General features: G+C 32.9%; 1 protein-coding gene across 14 annotated transcripts in view; it reads right to left on the bottom strand.

Annotated features, from left to right (window-relative positions):
- RIMS1 (regulating synaptic membrane exocytosis 1) overlaps nt 1-20,324 on the bottom strand; it is an 851,235-nt gene that overhangs the window by 85,002 nt on the left and 745,909 nt on the right. For 3 of the 14 annotated variants that reach the window (XM_057303964.1, XM_044387119.3, XM_044387120.3), the window contains 2 exons: nt 10,865-10,977; nt 4,977-5,143 (listed from right to left, as the gene is read on the bottom strand). The exons of 10 other annotated variants lie outside the window; for them this stretch is intronic. In XM_057303964.1, the coding sequence (XP_057159947.1) occupies nt 4,977-5,143; nt 10,865-10,977 (280 nt within the window). Of the gene's footprint in view, nt 1-4,976; nt 5,144-10,864; nt 10,978-20,324 lie in introns of those variants that run through there. One more of the 14 variants, XM_044387118.3, reaches the window with a different exon arrangement.

Here is a 20,324-nt window from a genome sequence, read left to right as displayed (position 1 = left end):
TTTTCTGGAAGATATTAACTTATGCATTTATTTTCTACCACAATTTAAAATATGAAATAATATCTGTAATGTTTTAAAACCTCTACATAAATATAAATTCATAAATAAATATATAAAATTAAACATATTTCTCTCAGTGTATGCTTACTAATTATTTTGCCTACTGTCACCAAATGCCAAATTTCAGTAAATTTATGGTTTTAAGATTACTATTTGTATATAGAAGATAATGTTTCTTAAAAAAACCCTCATGTCATAACAGGTTCTCATATGGGTTTGAAGAAATGAATGAATGAATGCATGAATAAAGTCTCTTACCACCTTAAAAACAACTTTCATGTCTTTCAAACTACGAATGAAGAAAACAAAGATAATTTTGCTTTTGAAAATATTATTTAAAAAGGAGATGATAAAAAGCCCCAAAACTATTTGCATCAAATTTGCTTTTCAATTTTGTTTATTAAAATCCATCTATCTCTAGAAAGCCAACCTTATAGATCCAGGAGAACATATGTTACAAATGTGAATGCTGTTGTTAAACAGTTGGTTTTGACAAAGCTTCTAAAATTGTGTAACATCTGAGAACAGCTACAGGATTACGCTTGCATTTGCTTCTAAAGCTTAGTTTTGTATAAAACATCTGAAATTTGTCTGCCTGGAAAAAAATCAATATATGATAAAGATAAAAAAAACATTCAATGTTAGATCAAGAAAATTCATCTCCTTTCTGGGATGAACATCTTCTTTAGATGTAAAAGTAAGCACAGAGAACTCAGAAACTCAACATATTCTTTCTGACTTCTAGTCTATGCATTTTTTGTCACTTGTGCTGCCCTCTACTGATATACTATGTATATTTTGTAGTTGGATGAGAAAACATTCTTTGAGGAATATTTAAGCAAATACTAAATTAGAATTGTAAGGCACATGCAGAAAAATCTGAAAAACTAAGAACCTCTATTTTAATGATGCTTGTTATTTTGAAGTATTAAGTGTTGATTTTTTTTTTAAAGATTTTATTTATTTATTCGACAGAGATAGAGACAGCCAGCGAGAGAGGGAACACAAGCAGGGGGAGTGGGAGAGGAAGGAGCAGGCTCATAGCGGAGGAGCCTGATGTGGGGCTCGATCCCATAACGCCGGGATCACGCCCTGAGCCGAAGGCAGACGCTTAACCGCTGTGCCACCCAGGCGCCCCTAAGTGTTGATTTTGTATTGTAAGAATCACCCTAACAATTATTTAAGTTTTAAATTATTTTAATTCATGACAATTTAAAAAATAACTTTTAATTCATTATATCTACACAAGGTTATTTACCCTAAATACAAATATCATAGTCTATTATTTTCCTACTATGGTTCCCCTGCATATGTAAACTTTGAAAACATGAGATATGTTTTGGACTATTTTGAATGAACTATTCAGAATGCATCTGGAGGAAGAGATACCCTTTCTCAACTCACACAGGACCATGTGGTTTAGCTAGTGGCATACTTGAGTGGGTAAGGTATTTGGTGCATAATCACCTCAAACACAAAAGATTCAAGTGATGGCCCATGAATCCCTAATACTCTTTGAAAATGGTATTTTAGAAATTGTTCATCAAAACATATTTATATTTCTTAACCTGTAAAATCCTGTTAGTATGTAATTCTATCTGTCCTCAAACAGGCTTTGAAGCAACTATATAGCCTTTTATCTTTAAGGCAGAAAGATGTTAATTATCTGAAAAAGATTTCCCCAAATTACTTGCAAGAACTCTTCAATATATTAATAAATGTTCTTATGAAAAAAAAAGCATTGTGCAATGAAATAAGTTTAGTACTTATTGGAATAAGCAAAGATAAACAAGTTGTTTCAAGAGAGAACTTCCCAAGACCTTAAAAACAATAATGTGTACTGCAAATCATTAATAGGAAAATGTAGTAAGCAGTGTTTGGAAAACTAGAAATTATACGGAAGGTTGTGCAGCCCACTGCTCTTTTCAGATGTGCTTATCTCAACATTTTCTTGGTTTATGATATACTTGGATAGAGGAAATCAAAACTGTACGTGGTATTTTAAGTACCTATATACTATGATTTTGCATAATGTGGGTAAGATTATGTCATATAATTTCTTCCTATAGTCCTTTGTAAGAATACTAGGTATTTGGTTGACTTTTAGGATACTGAACACTGTCTTTGGAAATGCTATAAGGTCTTCTAAATTCTTTTGTTGACTTTCAGTATAAAATTCATCCAATGCAACGTATAATAAAACATTCTTTTGTCATAAGAAAATTTGAGCAAATACACATACACACACACACACACACACACACACACACACACATATACATACATACGTATAATCTCCTTAAGTGTGTAACCCAGGTATTATACTTTAAGGTAGTGTTGGAAAATGACGTCCTTACACGATAGGAATTCAAAAGTTTGCTGCTTCTTATTATGACATACAAATATATTCTATCATCATAATTAATTAGACTTGTTCATCTTTTATCCATGAACCTGAATAAATAGAATTTTAAAACCTATGCAGATGTTAGTTAAAAAAAAATGAGAAGCAGCATTATATTGAGAACAATCATTCTTCACAGTGTTATGAGAACAGGGAATATTTAAAGGCTGAAGAGCCTGAACCATTGTTCTAATCAGTGAGACACAGCATCTTTATATTGATGTCATTTTGTTCTTTTTTTTTCATTCCACAACCTACTCTCAGGTTTTTACCACATGGTTGGTGATGGAGGCAGAATAACCCTGTGTGCGTGTATGTGTGTGTACAGGTGTGCTTGTGTGCCTATGAGGATATATTCAGGGAAAAGAATGTATATGAAAAGATAACTAGACTGAATGAATGTCAGAAGGAAGAGTTACCCATATCCCATATCTCATTTTTCCTCTCTCCTCCTCCTAGGTATTCTAAGAAACCACATGTGTACCACATACAGAGAATCACTGGTCGAAAGTATGGGACCACAAGAAAAGTAGTTCTTCACGTTAGCTTAAGGGAAGTTTGTTTAGCCATTAGCTTTAGTGCCTAAATTTACCTAATTCACTTACATAAAAACAAAAACAAAACCACCTCTCAGCTTCTATGTGTTCTAAACTGCAGAGAAGCGAAAGAGAAGCTGAAAACAGAAATGTCTAGAAAGAACTGATCTGCCACTAGGAAATTTATTTGTACCCTTTTTAGGTCCACCCCTATCCCCACCACCTTCAATAAATAAGAAAAGTCATGAATCGAGGAGACAAAGAATCCTCCAACATTTGCTTCTTGTCATGATATGGTATAATTAGTGTTGATTTGTTAAACTGGCATTTTCCCACAAAGTAACACTGGCTCCAACTACAGTACCCTGTAGTTTCTTCTGAACCCCTTTGTATGAAATCATAGTCCCTTGTCGCACTGCCGAAAGCTTCTGTTCTTTGCTTTCTTCCTCAAAAATCACATAGCCAATTTTTTCCTAAAGATCAAGTTTTGAAGAATACTATTCTTAAAATTTCAGGAGAATGAAAATGGATCCACAAATTATTCCTGCAGTTGGCTAGTAATATGAATTCTATTCACCAGTAATATTTTATAGCAAGGGACTCAAGGTATTTGGCTCTACTGTGAATATAAATAAAAATTACCTCAAGATTTATGGTTTTATAATTGTTTAGTAAGTTGTTTTTAGTGATTAAAAGTGAAAAAGTCCTTGTTTAAGTCCTATTTATTAATACTCTTGCTAAATTGATTAGGTTTTGAAACATAGTATCTTATTAATATTTCAATAAAAAGGAATCTATTAGAATGATTTTTACCCCTTGATCTTAGGCAGCTCAATGTGATTATGTCCTTCAGCTCTTCTAATTGGATCTTAAATTTTAGCGAACGTCATATTCCATTAGGACCAGATGCTAAGAACATCAGAAATAGAGATAAGCATGTTCTATTAAACATCATTATCAGTTGAATTACTCATGTAGAGTATCAGAATATGACACTGTTAACTAACAGTAAGATGATTACTCTCAATTTGTTTCAACAGGTAAATCCAGGAAGAAGGAATGCTCAAAGATATTTTATTGTACATCATCAGAATGTACGATAATAGATTTTCAGAGTATCAGAAAGGTAATTACTCCTATTCTGAACATTTATATTTCCTGGGCTTCTCATCAAGCTCCAAATTCCTTCAATGAAACTTCTATTTCTGATCTTTCTGGGAACTAGTTAAGAACAAATATAAAATATGCCTTGTCCATATTGAGTCTGCTTTAGGTAAGATGGCACTTGGATTCCTGTGGCCTTTTCCCTTTCAGCAGGGTATTTGCATTGTAAAAAGACAAGAGGACAACTGGTGATGGAAACAAACTCCATGCAAATTTCTTATAACTCATGGAATGTAAACTGGGGATGTGTATTTTGTATCACATCTGCTCAGTCCTACTCTGAAAGCAGGCCAGCTGCTATGGGAGTAAAGAAGAGATCAGCGAATTACAGCCCATGGGCAAAATGGAGCCCTACTTCCTGTTTTTACGAATAAAATTTTATTGGAATATAGCCATGCTCACTTGTTTGCATAGTTTTCACACAACAGTGACATCATAAAGTAAATGCAACAGAGACTGTGCAATATAGCCCGAGATATTTACTATCTGGCCCTTTACAGGAAAGCATTTTTAACAATGGACTAAATGATGCTCTGTGGATTTAATCGCATTAGAAGAAACTCCTGTAAATGTGACTCTGAGCAATCTCTAAAATTATGACTACAGTTATAAGCTACATAGTACCGAATGGTCTATACGCGATATTACACAACAGCAAACAAATGCTCAACCCACTCCCGGCCCAGTGATGTTAGGGAAATATGTCTGCCGCTTTACCTAAACTGTATTTCAGCAAGAACATTAAGAAAGCTAGTTGCATTTTTACACCATGGATACGGACCCAGTTTATATAAACAGTATTGCCAACTCACCTGATTCTACCCCTGGGGTGCTCAGACTGCTCTGACATAAAGCTTGTGCTGCTGAGGCGTGAGGCACTGCTGGTTCGGGAAATGGCGGACACATCACTGACATCACTATCTGATGATTTGGCAGAGACGTTATCACAGCTTCTGTACTGATCTTTATGTATGTTATACTAAAGATTAAAAACAAGAAAGTGTGAGCTCCATCATCAGGTTGTGGGAAAAGAGACATACATGGTGAGCTTAACGACTACTTAGCCCACGCCAAAAAACGTGTACCTTCATAAAAGTAGGTGTGGAATCTAAAATAATACAAACACTAACGTAATACACGATTTCCAATACAAAAATCCTACATCCTTTGAGTGGTAAAAACTGGTTTATGAAGACTGAATAATAAATGAAACAAAAACTTTAAATGCTGGGGTGGAAAATTCATTGAAAAATTACTGACATATACTTGAAACTTCAAAATGTCCTTTTTTCCCCAGTGTATCGGTTTCTCTATTCTTGCCTGGGTTTTCATTATTGCCCATTTTGTTCACCTGTACTCTATGCATGGTATAGACTGCTTCTATCTGTCTGTGTTTTTTATTCTTTCTGAAACTATTCAATTTACCTACACATTTTCCCTGTTTTAAGACATCATAGTGTTTCAAATTTCTTCAAAAAATGTATCTCTTCACAAAGAAGGGCTGGTATTAAAGTTGAGGGGCTGTGCCAAAGAGGAGTAAAGCAATGGACGCGAAGACTGGACTCCAGCTTTCTACCGTAGTTTAATTAGACATTTTCAGATTTAAACTATCAGCTCAGTGTCAAATGTAAAAAAAAAAAAAAAAAAAGGATTCCTATTTAAAATTTAAATATACACTATATTTTTAAATTTGTCTTTGGTATTCATTATCTAAGATTTTAGAAATCATTAGGTAGAAGACTAAACATGCAAAGTTGTCAGAGCAGTTAATATACTCTTCTACTTGACTCATTGCAGTGGGAGACACAGCAAGCAGCTTTATATATTATTATTTTAGATATGTGTTTTCATTATAATAAATAGGTTATAAAATAATTACTTAAACTTAATTATATATAATTTTAAAATACCTAATATATTAAGTGACTTCTCTTATTTTTGGTACTAGAAGTTAAGATTATATAACTTATTAATAAAAGAGCATATGACTAAACATTGCGTATTTAGGTTTCTTAACAAGGAATTTAATTTTACATTTATGCATTAAGATGTGAAAATACCAAATGTTTATTAAACTTGTAGGAAAACTCATCTGTCCTCTGATGCTCCATATCAGATGAGTTTTAATGAAGCTAAAATAATCCAAACACAATTTATAAAAATTTGTATAAATAAGTGTCTTGCTAAAGTACACTAGGTAAAATGATGCTAAAACCCTGGATCTGTATATACAAAAAGAAGTATAAAGCAATATTTTTTAAAAAATCCTAGAAAAGAGAATCATGTTTACTTCATAATTCCTCAGATAAGAGTAGTTCAGGCCTGAGGTACTTACATGCTAGTTTTAATTCTTCACCTCTCATGTGTATGTATTGGGCAAAGAATTTCACATCAGGTATGAAAAAGCTCCAAATTATAGACTATCAATGAAACTCTCTTTCCAAAGAATTTTTTTCATATTTGCGTAAGTTGTTTACGAAAGCCACGTGTTAAGTTATAATCCAAGAGAAAATTCATACATGTGCAGAACTGAGCTACCTACACAACTTCGTATATGATTAACATTAATATGATTTAACATAACGTGCATTTTAAAGTAATGTGATAATGTTTTAACACCAAATTCTGTTATATCTTGTAGAATGATCCTGACATGATTCGGTTCAATCAGAACTGTTTTTATTTACAGGGTAGATGTGGTACAAACTCAACATAGTTTTACACAGCTATCCTCACACAGGGGGATCTGAATTTAATACTGTTAGCGGGGTACAAATATAACTCCTATATTACTTGTCTTAGAAATTATTTTGCTAAGTACATATATCATGTCATTATTATGATGTTCCCAAACATACTGAAATGATAGCTTGTCCATGAGGGGATGAAACAATTGGGTTCTAATCCAGTAAATTTTACCCAGGTAGGAGATTTTCTGCCACTATGTTGACACCTAGAACAAATGTTCCCCTTATTTGGCAAATGCCAATAATAAACAGTGTAGTCTATAGCATAAGGATATGTGAGTATACACAAAACTATTTCTCCAACTAAAGAAATTTTCCTTCTCTATAAGCCATGTCTTCCTCAACATTTTTGTATATAGACTTCTGCTATTTCAGCAAATAAGAGATTTTAAAAGACTGTATATCATATTAAATTTTTCTATGCTGGGCTAAAGAACAATCCCTCATTTTAACACAAGATCACAGTTTTCTTTGCATTTAGTTATTTGAAGGAAATGAAAGACTTTTGTATTCACTTTTTACTACTATATTTACTTATTTTCAAAATCTGTTATGAGTTTAAATAATCACTTTGACTTTTCATCAAGCAAAATTTGTTAAATTTCTTATTTAACAATTAAACATTTTAATGGAAATAAATTAATTGTATTTTGAGAAATATAATACCACTAGGAGGAATTTATACTAATCATACAGCAGGGAAGTCAGTCATTGATGTGAGGGGAGACTCTAATTATAGGGCAGCTATTTTTAAAAATAATAATAAACATTTAGCAGCTACCTACAAAACCCATCACATCAATTTGATGGCTGTTCCTGGGTTACAGAAACATAAACACTCTTTAAAATGTGAGTGCCTAAATGCAAACTCACCCTCCAATTATGAATTTCGCCCCATCATCAAGGAATGCAACACTGTGTAACATCATTGAAAAAAGAGCATGGTATCACATTTCAGGGATCCTGAAGTAGTCTCTTGTGTTTTCAAAAGGAAAGTTAGTGTAAATTCCCTACTCAAGAGGGAGTTAGGGTGTCAGGTCTGAAACATCTTAAGAATTATAGTCCATTTGTCTGATAATTCTTTGCCCTCAAGAAAATCTAGTTCTATTGGTGTTTGGTTCTAAATATTTTGAGAATGGTTAACTAATTTCTAATTTGGCAGAATTTCAACAAAGGTGTTCATCCAAAGTGACAAATGGATTAAAACACTAAAAAAGAATCAAGAAAGGAATAAAGTTCAAAAGCTAATGAATATAAAATTTATGACAATACTAGTTCTTGATTATATGATTTTGTAAAGTAAATTATAAAACGGTTGGAGAAAAAGGATAAAAAATGAGAAGGAACTTCTCAAGTATATAAGAGACGTTTATCTGAAATGCCTTCTCTTGGAAATGTGGCTACTTCCAATGGAGAACTACTTAAATGATTTCCTGATGAAATGGGAACTTCTTAAAAATTGTATTGTAAGCATTAGGCCACAATATGACTATTAGAACTGTGGAGGATTTATCTTTACTTGACATATAAAATTAAAAATAAGCTAATTATTTGTTATTTTATCTTATATATTTTTCCTATCCTGTTAAAAGTTCTTAAAGATACCATATCCTTGGTCTCACGTTTATTGACACAATATATCATAATTTTATTTAGGTAACATGGTAGTATCAATTTATACAGTAAGAGCAACAGTAATATTTGAAAGTAATGGGTTTTTTAATAGTCAAATGGGATGAGGGAGAAAAAGAAAAAGGCGCAAAGGAGGGAGCAAAGACAGAATATGATAATTTAACCGCTTGCCAATTAAGTCATAGAACCTTTGAAGCAAACTGGAATGATGTGTACATTCCGATGATGTAAGAAGCAGAACACAGCAGTACCTGAATTTCACATAAGCAGTTTTAGGGCTCATCACACCACAGAAAGGCTTTACTAATTCTGGGTAGGCCTCAGTTTTCATAAATTTGGTAAATATGAGAGCTGGAATAGAAGATTAATTTCAGGTATTTTTCAGTTTTAAATTTCTGTGGGTCAGAGAATATGGAATCTCCCAACTGAGATAAACCTACTTTAAATTTATTATGAATATTAAGTATTAGTGCTTGTTTAGACTTCTTTTTTTTTTTAAGATTTATTTATTTATTTTAGAGAGAGAGCATGAGCAGGAGGGGCAGAGGGCGAGGGAGAATCTTAAGCACAGTCGGTGCTGAGTGTGGAGCCTGATGTGGGGCTTGATCTCACGACCCCGAGATCATGACCTGAGCGGAAACCAAAGTACAAGGCTTAACTGACTGCAACACTCAGGCGCCCCTAGTGGTTGTTTAGACTTCTAAGGCACTTCATTTTGTAAATTGTTTTGATCAACTGATTGATGATTAGACTCCTACTTCAGAATGATCCAGAAAGGCTTTCGGTTGTACCCTGATTACCCTGATTGTTTACCTCTTTCTTGTTTCCTATACTGGCCCTAACGTTGACTTGCTGTTCTATTTGACCTTACCCTTTCACAAAAAGCTAAGCAATTAGTAAGGGATTTCCAGCTTTAGTGAAGCATTCCCAGTTTAAAGAACTTTTCTAAATAACTGCATCCAAATGTGGAGGAAGAAAACTTAAATCATCCTGCCTTCTAATTGCTACTGCGTTTGTTGTGAAAGAAAACAAAAATGATGATGATATTCATAAAGAAGACAGACAAGCTAAGTGATAATAATTAAGAATGAGCCACAGAGAAGACTTGTGGAGCTGGAGTCAGCAACCCTATGGCACATCAAGATAGTCTGCTCACTGGCTTTTTTTGTGTTTTGTTTTACATGATTTTACTGTGTAGAGTGCTGTTTGAGAGTCCTAGGATACTCAGCCTCACTGAATCAGTGACCGTAGGCATTGTCTCAGTTGGAAACCCTCCTGCAGCTAAGATGTAAAGTGGTAAAATGCATCCAATACATAGAACTCTTTTTGAGTCTGGTGACAAGTCATATTTTGTGACTACCTCTATTGTTTTGTGTTAGTCTCTGAATATCTGGCTATGTAAAGATCAACCTCTAATATTTACAAATAAGTAGGTTTTTCTAACATTCACATTTCAAGGTCACAATATTGAATTTGTATAGTTTTTATTTAATTTTGAATTTCTAAAAGGTCATTACTTCCAAAAGGGCTTCTTGACATCAAATTATAACACAGATTATTCTGTAATGGCTGCTGCCACTTTTGAGTATTTATATATATATATATATATATTTAAATAAATATATATGCTTATATAATATATAAATAAAAATACATATTTAAAATAAACCATATATTTAAAATTGCTTCATGAGGTTAAACAAATTTTATGCATATTTTAATTAAAATTATTAGATGCTAGTTAGCAGTTTATAAACTCCTAGTGCATCCTTACAAAATAATACTGAAATATAAATTAAATGTCTTATTGCCACTTGAAAGTGTGGATTTCAGTTTCTAAGAATTTGAAATCATTTACTTTTCTTACTAAAGACAGATCAAGAAGAAATCTCATATTGTGTAACTTACGTCATTCACTAATAAATCTCAATAGTCATTATCAACCTAAAATAGTATTTAAGACTATAAATCTGTATCTTAATATTTTAAATGCAATCTTATATGAGATCCAAGCCATAAAATAGCTTCATATATCTTGCTTATTTATGTGAATTTGATTATTGGCAATAGATCATTACGTGACTTTAATATCAAGTATTTACATTTTCTTTTTAGGAAAAAAACCCATTAAATCCCAGTTAATTAATATTTTAACATAGTTATAAATCTTGTGAAAATATCAAGAGGACAGAGATTCTGATGCAAGACCATCAGGTGAATGATAACTTCTCTAACATAACTTGGTGCTTGCTAGTCCTACCTGCTATACACACTATACATTTTTATAAGGGAAACTATTGGTTGGATACTACTAGTTTTACCTTGGAATATTGCTCGCGATCAAGTTCTTGACTAGAACCAGACCCTGTTGTCTGCTTAAATCGATGCACTTTCATTTTCATCTGTCTTGTTCGCTCCTCCACTACTAAGCTTGCTGCAAAAACACACAATGGAAGCCTATTAACACAGGCGAAGCACCTTCTGGAACTGGGTTTAAGATTTCAATTCTTTTGATATGATTTCAATTAAATGAAATTTAGAAATAATACATGACTAATAAACAAAATGCAGAATATACAATGCTAGCACCTGTTAATCTAAAGATGAACATGACTCAACTCACACAAAATGGGGAACACAAATGTTAGTAACAAAATATAAGTACCCTATTTCTTCACCTGATATGAAACATTTTCAATTCCATTCATAAATGACCACGAGAAATCAGATTTAATCATGAAAATACGCCTTCCATTTAATCAACTGGTTGTTGCATGTACATATATAGAGAAAACAAATATGCATACTGAACACATCACACATATATGCACATGCTTAACATGCATGCACACACCCACTTAACATCCTCAGCTAACAGCAGTCACCGGAAAACGGTTTTAACTGATAAGCACCTGCTTTTCTGAGGCATTCTTATTAAATCATTAATTTCTACTAGCAGTGTTTCATGAATAGTTGCCAGTCTTAAAAATGGCCTAAGAGAAAAAATTAGTTTTCTATTTCTGGTGGCTATGTCTGATCGCATATATGAAATTTTCATGCTTTGAAAATACGATAAAATTTTTTTGGTTCTTCAATTTATAATATATAAAGAAATGCATTACATTGAAATCTTTCTTAATCTCCTAAGTAGCAAGTGTGACTGTTTAGATGGGAAAATTACAATAATCAAATTAAAATACAAGTTATTTTAAGTCAGAATCCATCATAAACAGCTAAGCTTCAAGAACATGCCATTAATTTATACATTTTTACAGATGAAGGGGAGAAAAGAGCTAAGGGCACAGTTGTGTGCAGAATAAACTCTTCAAAACTTACACCTGTGTTGTGTAAGACCTATGTTTACTTTTTACAATCTTTTGACAATTTCTCAGACTATTCAGCCTCTGCAACCAGTGCTAAGATTTATTTTTAAGTTGTGTATAAACACATATTTATGGGGAAAAAAACTTCTTTGTGTGATTAAAGTATTGGGGCTTCTGCCAAGAGGGACTAATGACGTATAAGGATGATATAGATGTCGATATATGTGACTGACTTGGCTACTGATTTCACCTCTTAGGAGGAGTTTTTAAAGACACTTGCTGGCAAATATTTCCATTGCAATGATTAAAGGCCTATCATCCTTGGACACTGACACAGATTACAAAAATTAAGTAAATATGTAGCTTTTATTGTGTGTTCAAGTACAGACTAATAGCACGAGAGATAAATACACAGTTTGAAATGTGTGGGTAAATGTTTTAATTATACTTTTAGCATAAAATTATTAGGTGTTTAGCTTTGTTTAAATTCAGTAAACTAAGTAGACAGCATCCATCCCTGACATCACAGTTCCGTGAATTAAGCATTGATGCACACTTGCTTTGAAAATGTTGACTTCAGAGACAGTAAATGATGACTATTATGATTAAAAGATGATACAATGGAGATCTTGAGAAAAGTAGTAGAAATTTATTAAATACTTGACAATACAGGAGTCGTAATGAGTACTATAAAGTAAAAGGCTACTTGAGATTAATTAGAAATTGAGACAAAATTATTGAGAAAGATGAGCTGTATTTACTAAAAGCCATGTGCCATACGAGAAAATGTACAAATATCTGTTCTCTCCCTTCTGCCTTTGGAATGGGTACCTCTGGATACTTGCTCCGTCATTTGCTTTGAGCTTTGAGGAAATCAAATGAACTGTATGTAATCAGTTGTACTCTACACTCAGAGCTTAAAGTAACTCAGAGCCATCTCTACTTGTGATAAAGGCAAACTTAAATGGCATTAGCTTAATATTCTCACCAGATGATATTAATTTTAAGAAATGTTTCACATTGATTGGCCCATAGCTTTGTAACCTTCACTTTTAGTATCGTGAAATTCTCAGGGAAGAAAGTTACTTGACACTGAAAAGATAATTTCCCAAGAGCTACTGGCCTGAAGCAATCTGAAACAGTTCTGATGATTTTACCTTGCCAGGACGTCTCATTTTCCTAAATAGGATTACTTAGTTTCTGACATGGTTGTATTTAAATCTTTATTTGGAAAACTCAAAACTAAATCATAAGGAGACAGTGGTAGCCTAACTAAAACGAATCCAAAAATGGTTTTAAATTACTTCATTTTGACCTTCTAAAAATATTAATACACTATCTTTCTTCTTAAAGGAATGAAAGTTGACATATTTTAATCCATCAAAGAAAGAAAATCCCCAAATTTTGACTCAAAATTGTGAGTAGACCCCCTTGACTAGCCAGCAAAAATGTAGTTGCCATGCTATCCTCATTGCTTGCTCTCAGATGCCAAGAACAGAGCAAAATGCTCTATCATTGACTTACTCATATCAAAAGATCAGACAATTACATAAAATTCACATTTTTTAGTAGTTCTCATTATTTCCTTATGGTATGTACATTAGTGTGTATTCTGAAATAAATATTCATACAAGCGATCATGTTTCAGTAGAAGTTTTCTTCTCATAAACATCAATGATGAAGCTTCAGGGTGAATTTGGAGAGTTCTTTAACTTTTTTAGAGTTTGCTTATTTGCATTTTACTTTTAAACCATCTATTGTCAAATGAAATGACATTATTTCTGAATTATTGGTGTGTCTCTCTAAATAGAAAAACAAATATATGAATTAAAATAAAATATCACAAATTTGAACCAGAGGTCATGATTATTAATGTACATGATTTATATAGAAAATAGATACTTAGTAATGATTAAAAGTGAATTGAATCCTTGCAATATGGTTAACTGTTGAGTATCCCAATATAAGTAAAATTAACACCAGCCCAGAGAGCTCAAATATCTTACTTTGAAAGGAATGATCCTTTAAAATTTTTGCATTGACACTTTTAATGCCAATAGCAAAACTAAAATATGAAATATTTTCCAATTTTCCCACAAATCCTCACACTAAATTCACATTTTAGGAGCATGCTGAATGTTGGTAGCATTGTAAACTAACAAAATCATTAAAATGCCAGTTGCTATTCTGTTACAAAAAGAATTTAAAAACTGGGGGACTTCTGGGTTTTAATTTTTTTTTGTTAATTTCAAAACTGCCACATGCTAGAGAGTTAAAAACAAAAACCCTCTCATTTTCTACAATAAATTTAATTATCATGTAATTGCATTTAGTCTTTTAATGGACATAGAGCTTAGATACAACATAGTCAAAAGAGAAGGATGTTTGCTAAGACCGAGCTTTAGCTATATTGCAGATAGAGTGATACGAATAAACAATTCTTCTCTCCAAGATGCAATTAACACTAATTTTAAACAAAAGTTCTTTAAGTTGGAATTTTTCACTATCTTTCGACAAGCTGAGTGCTGTGTCTGATGTTAAGAAACTATGCTTTTTAAAAAGCAGATAGTAACTTAGCTAAAAAATACTTACTGAATTTTATCTATGTTCTTTAGATTCACTTGATTTACACTATTATTTTTAAACTCTGACATTTTTGTACATGTCAAATATTAACTCAATATTATAATTAAGAAAGAATAAAACTAGAATTTTATGGGTTAATTTAACACCATACATAGGAAAGCATTTCTTCTAAACTCAAGGACTCTGGAATACGAAAAGGTGAGAAAAGTAAATACCATTTTAAAAGTCTATCATTTATTATAATTTTCTAATGGAAAGTATTAGATATTATTTAAGACAGACTAAAATAATTGCTTCTCTTCTCATGTCCCATACTTTGCTATGAATTCTTACTCTAACAGTATAGATGACCTTTGATGAAACTACAAAGAAGCTAAAATCATTTGCAAATACTGTTTTTGTGCTTACATGTATTTCTTCTAGATCTATCCCTTTCATAAGATCTTATTAAAGAGGACTTGACTTAAAAAATAATAAAAAATAAAAAGCTTAAGTATCTTTAATAAATCTTCCCTAACCCTCACTGAAAAATTTCTACAGTATCACAATTTTTTCTGGGAAATTCCTTTGACTTACAGACATTTGTTATTTGCTTAAAAATATTTTAAATATTATAGTATGTATAATTTAAGATAATTATAATTTAAGCATTACCCATTCTTAAATATATTTAAAATATTATTCATGAATTTATAATTATAGAAAGATAAATTTGCTCTGATCCGCAAATCCTTAGATCTTCATTTCTTCCTATGCACCTACAAATAACATGAATTTGGAATTTCATGTTTACAGGCAAAAAAGAAAATCCATACAAGGTATTGTTAAACCTTCCAATACTTTGGAGTATTCTAGGTGAAACATAAATGTAAAAGAGAATAGGAATAATAAAAATGTCTATATTACTAAATATATTAAAGTAAAAACATTATGAGTATTTTAGTTTGTAACAAGGTTAGTTAGTACATCTGTCAATGGTGAGAGGATAATGTCTGGACAGGATAACTAAGCTGTCAAGTCAACTACAAAGTCCTATCACACTTTGTGAATAGAAAAACTAATGCCTCTGCTTCCTTGCCTTTTAGTAGTACAATGATAGTTCAGTGATAATGGAGTTCCATCTTTGCTCCAATATATGTCTCAGAAGAGCAATGATATAAGACCACATATTTGGAATTTGTCAGATAGAATGAAATATATAAATGAAACACCTATGATGCCTCAGTTTTCGACAGTATTAAAAAAATTCACTTCTCGGAAGCATTTTAAAAAAATCACTGATAGTGGGAACTCAAATATAAGAAACAATATCATATGAAACATGAACACTTATAGTAATAAAAAACAGAAAAAAAAACTAGCTTATTGAATTTGTAAACTCTACACAGCGTGAGTAGAAAGATGTGTTGATATCTGAAAATTCAAAAATGAAATACTAGTCTTTACTAACAGTTTTTTACGCTTTGGAGTGACACAAATTGTTAAGGTGTGTAAACATTCCCCATACATCTGGAAGCAATGTGGCAAAACAGTAAGATCCCAAGATGGGGAATGACTAGGCACAGATTATAATCTTGGACCCATTACCATTCGCCAGTTCATCAGTGTAGCCTTGATCAATTCCTGATAGATCTCTTCATTATGGAGTTTTTATTTGTAAAGTGATAAGATTGCTCATTGTAACTTCCAGCTGTTGTGGTTCATGATTTTGTATTATTTCAACAGGGTATTCGTATTTTCTCCACATTTTCAAAAAACAGAAAACTAAATGTCTTTCTCTCTTGCTTACCTAATTTCCAGCATTTCAAAATTTGTCAACTTGCTAAAACTATAGATGCTAAGGGGGAAAATATCACCGGTGCATTTTACATTATTATTATTGTGTGTTTTTTCCAATTAAAAAATGCATTCCTTGCATGTTCATCCTATTTTTGGAGTCATGCAAGTGTAGTAAGCAACTTTGATATAATACTTAGACGTCCTCTTCCTTCCACACACATATACAGTATATCTATACGGAGATTAAATGTTTAGAGTATTCTCACTACACAGAAATGCCCAAATTCTGGGTCATTTTCCCAGAATAAAATGCATTTCAATTTGCAAGGACAGAAATGTGTCAAATTGTTTTCCTTTTGCTCTTGTTCTGATTCTCACAGACATTAAGGATTGTGCTATCATAGTATGAACAATAAAAATAACAGATAACATCTATCCAGCATGAGAAGCATTAAACACAGGTAAATAACATGTTAAATGAAAACACCACATTGCCTTTAAAGGCTTTTAAAGAAAATAATTTGTGTTTCGGTATAGATCATTGAAATGGAACATTGACATAAGCGGAATAGGTAATTTGTACATATAACACTCAAATCTCACTGCAGCCAAAGCCACAAAACCATCTCTTGTGTTAGCATGCTAATTTTCACTGAACTGTCTAAAACAAAACTCAGGATTACCAACCCCGCACATCACTTTCAGTGTCAAAATTGCCAAGTGCCGGAGTAACACTGAAAATACTAGTCAGGTACTTGACAGATAAGAAAGTCAGGCTCTTGATGAAAGAATCTGTCATTTTACCTTGCCTCTTTGTGTTTCACAAGCATAAGTAGCTTTTTAAAATGTATTTTATTCTGAGAGGGATCGCTGTTTTCCTTATGAGACACTTCTGAGAATACAGTCATTGTGAAAAGCAGCCCGTGTAAGTAAGGCTTCTCTGGGGGTAAAATAAAATCATTCCATGAGGGGTCATGTTGTTTATTCCCAGTGATCTCCAATATATTTATCCATAGTTCTCATTATGCCAATTACACTGATGGCAATAGTATCTAATCTTGAAAAGTCTGATGTGGCATAACTGCTAAATTCAGTGTCAATTTTTTTGGCAGTCTCTTTTCTTTTTCCTTTTACAAATTTTAAAATTGTTTGTCAATTTTAAAATTTGTTAAAAAATACAATATTTAAGGGAAATATATGCTATTGTTTGTCAATTTTAAAATTTGTTAAAAAATATAATATTTCAGGGAAATATATGCTATTAAAGGGGGAAAAATCAAAGAGCTTATGCATGGCTAGACATCAGTCTGCCTTTTATCATTTCTTCTACACTTTCTCCACAAATTCTGGGAAGAAAGGGGTAACGGTGTTCTCCCTCAGTGAGGTGTATCTTGCAAGTTGAGCCTTGGATGATATAAATGTTAAATACTTTGAAGTTTTTAGAGTCTATAGACTATAGGCTATTATAAAGAAACCACATATGAATCAGCAGAATGGGAAAACAGGGTTAAAGCCACAAGTTCTGAACTGTTTTACATGAACTGTTTCACTCGCTATGTCTCAAGTTTAAAGAGAAGGCTAGAATGACAACTATATTTATGGATTTGTGGCAAAAAAAAAAAGAAGTGTATAAATTCGACACGTTTACTGATGGAGCTATTCATAAATATTCATAAGCGTTCAAGAAAAGCAAAGCCCTGGAAGATAAAGAAACTTAAAACCTTCGAAATCACAGCATGATACAGTAACAGGCAATGAATCACCTGGCCTAATGTGCACCTACTAAATATGAATCTGATAAAAAGGTAAATAAAACCGAAATCCTTTTCTACTTGGTGACAGTTCAAATAATGCTGGTTCTGAAGAATACCCAAATTAGTTTACTTGCTTTAGCAAAGATCTAAGTTACACGATTTTTTCCTATAACGTGTTTCACAAACACAGTATACTGTTCAAGTAAATGTGTAAGTATCATCTATATAATAATTTAGGTAACAGGAAATTATTAAAATCATGTTTTTCACTTTTTTATATGAATTGCACCTAATTAAGGTTAATGCTTAATAGTTCCATAAAAAAATACATTTTGCATAACTTAGTTTCCGACTGTTCTTGTCAACATTTAAGGAAGGAAAGTACAAGTAATTGATTTGAGCATTTTTATAGAAACCTTATACTTTAAAATAGAGGTGGCTAGAGACAATCCTTACATAGCCCCTATCACCTGGTTGCAATCATTATTATAGATTTTATTAGTGAAACAGGAAAACAAAAAAGCAACTCTTTGCTCCTGTTCAAATCACTGAATAACTTGAACTCTAATTGCTTTTCATTCTCCAGGTGTGTAAGTTACACATTTTTTATAATAAAGAAAATTCATATTTGTATAAAAGAGAATGTGATGTGTTTTGCTAGGATTCAAAATTGCTTCCAAAACCCAAAAAGTTAACGCACTTAAGAAATAGTATCCAAAGGCATATAAATCAGAAATTTATTATGATAGTAACATTTTTTCTCACCTTGAAGTCATTTAATTTCTGGTTCTGTTTTGATCTTCTTATATCATTATTTCGATGCCCCCAAACTACATTCATGGGCTCTTTAAAACTGTCCAAGAAATGTAGCAGAGAGGGAAAGATTGGCTTATTTTTAGAATGAATAATTTAAAATATGCCTATAAAGCAGTTTGTGAAGCCTAAAATGTTATGGTCTCTCAGCTTTCAACATAAAAGAGGGAGGTAAGAGATATATAACGTAGTACGAGCATGTATAGTTCCTCAGTTAACTTTTCAACCCCGAGAATGTGTTATCTTTATTCATACACTGCTTTTATTTTCTCAAATTACATGGTAATTTGAGGGACAAGCCAGGTATTAGAAGATCTAGTTGAGTGGTAAAAACCTGGGTCATCAGGGGGAGGTGGGACCCCTACGTGAGCCCCTCCGAGGTGTTGTACGTGGGAGATGTCACAGAAACACGCAACCCTGGACAGAACATGGGCTGCGGACTCAAAATCTGGTTCTGCTGTGCAGCAGCTTTGTCACCTTAGGCACTCCGCTTAACCCCCCGACTGTCTATGGAACAGGTAATAATCCCTTCCTTATAGCTGCACATGCGTGGTTACCATAATCATGTGGCACTGAACGCACAGTAGGCACTCAGGAAGTGCTGTCTGAATGTAGAGCAAAGTGGTGAAGAACGAGGTCTCTGGAGTGAGGCTCGAGTCTAATTCCTTGTTCTACCACTTACCAAATAAATGACTGATAAAGGGCCAAGTTTTTAATCTTCCCAAAGCCTTAGCTTTCTCCATTGGAAACGAAGATATGAATAGTTACCTCTCAGATTGTTGTAAGAATGTGAGATAAATATATAGCCCTCTTAGTCAAGTCTGACATAGAATAAATGCTCAATAAATTCTATCTAAGGTAAGAACGTTAATAGTATTTAACATCTCTGTTTATGTGGTTTATGAACATATGCTTTACGAACATATGCTGGAAAATTATATACTGGTCCCCTGCAGTTAGGTGACCAATCATCCCACTTTGCCTGGAACTGTCCCAGTTCTAGCACTGAAAATCTTGCATCTCGGGAAACCTCTCAGTCCTCCACAATCTCGGACCATTAGTTGTCTCACAAGTTTGTCTACAATTCATCAAAACAAGCTCTCACAAGGAGCCCCTTGGCTTATACTGTCAGCTGGGCATGGCTTGTCCCAGTCTTCATCTACCCAGGGAGGACTCAAGATAACTTAATTCTCCAATACAATCCATCCCAGAAAAGATCAGTTCATAGCAGCAGGGTTTCTATGCAAAATAAAACCGTTTCTTTCTTATGGGGTATGTGAACCTAAAATTCGACTTTAAAGAAATTTCTTGAATTTGCTTCTGTCCTTTCTGGGCTTCTCGAACTTCTTGTGATTAAGCAATACTCCCTTAAATCCCAGGAGAGAGATACAGCATCCTCTGCTTGCTCCCTGCCTGGCTTGCATGGATTTTGGGATGTGCCTCTTTGGTTGTTTTCAGTCATGTGGTCCATTCTGTGAAGCATAACCATGTCCTACGTGCAAAGAAGACTTGGCAGAGTGACGACA

The sequence above is a fragment of the Ursus arctos genome, unplaced genomic scaffold, assembly GCF_023065955.2.
Source record: "Ursus arctos isolate Adak ecotype North America unplaced genomic scaffold, UrsArc2.0 scaffold_29, whole genome shotgun sequence".
NCBI lineage: Eukaryota > Metazoa > Chordata > Mammalia > Carnivora > Ursidae > Ursus > Ursus arctos.
This window is presented reverse-complemented; position numbering and strand designations above follow the sequence as displayed.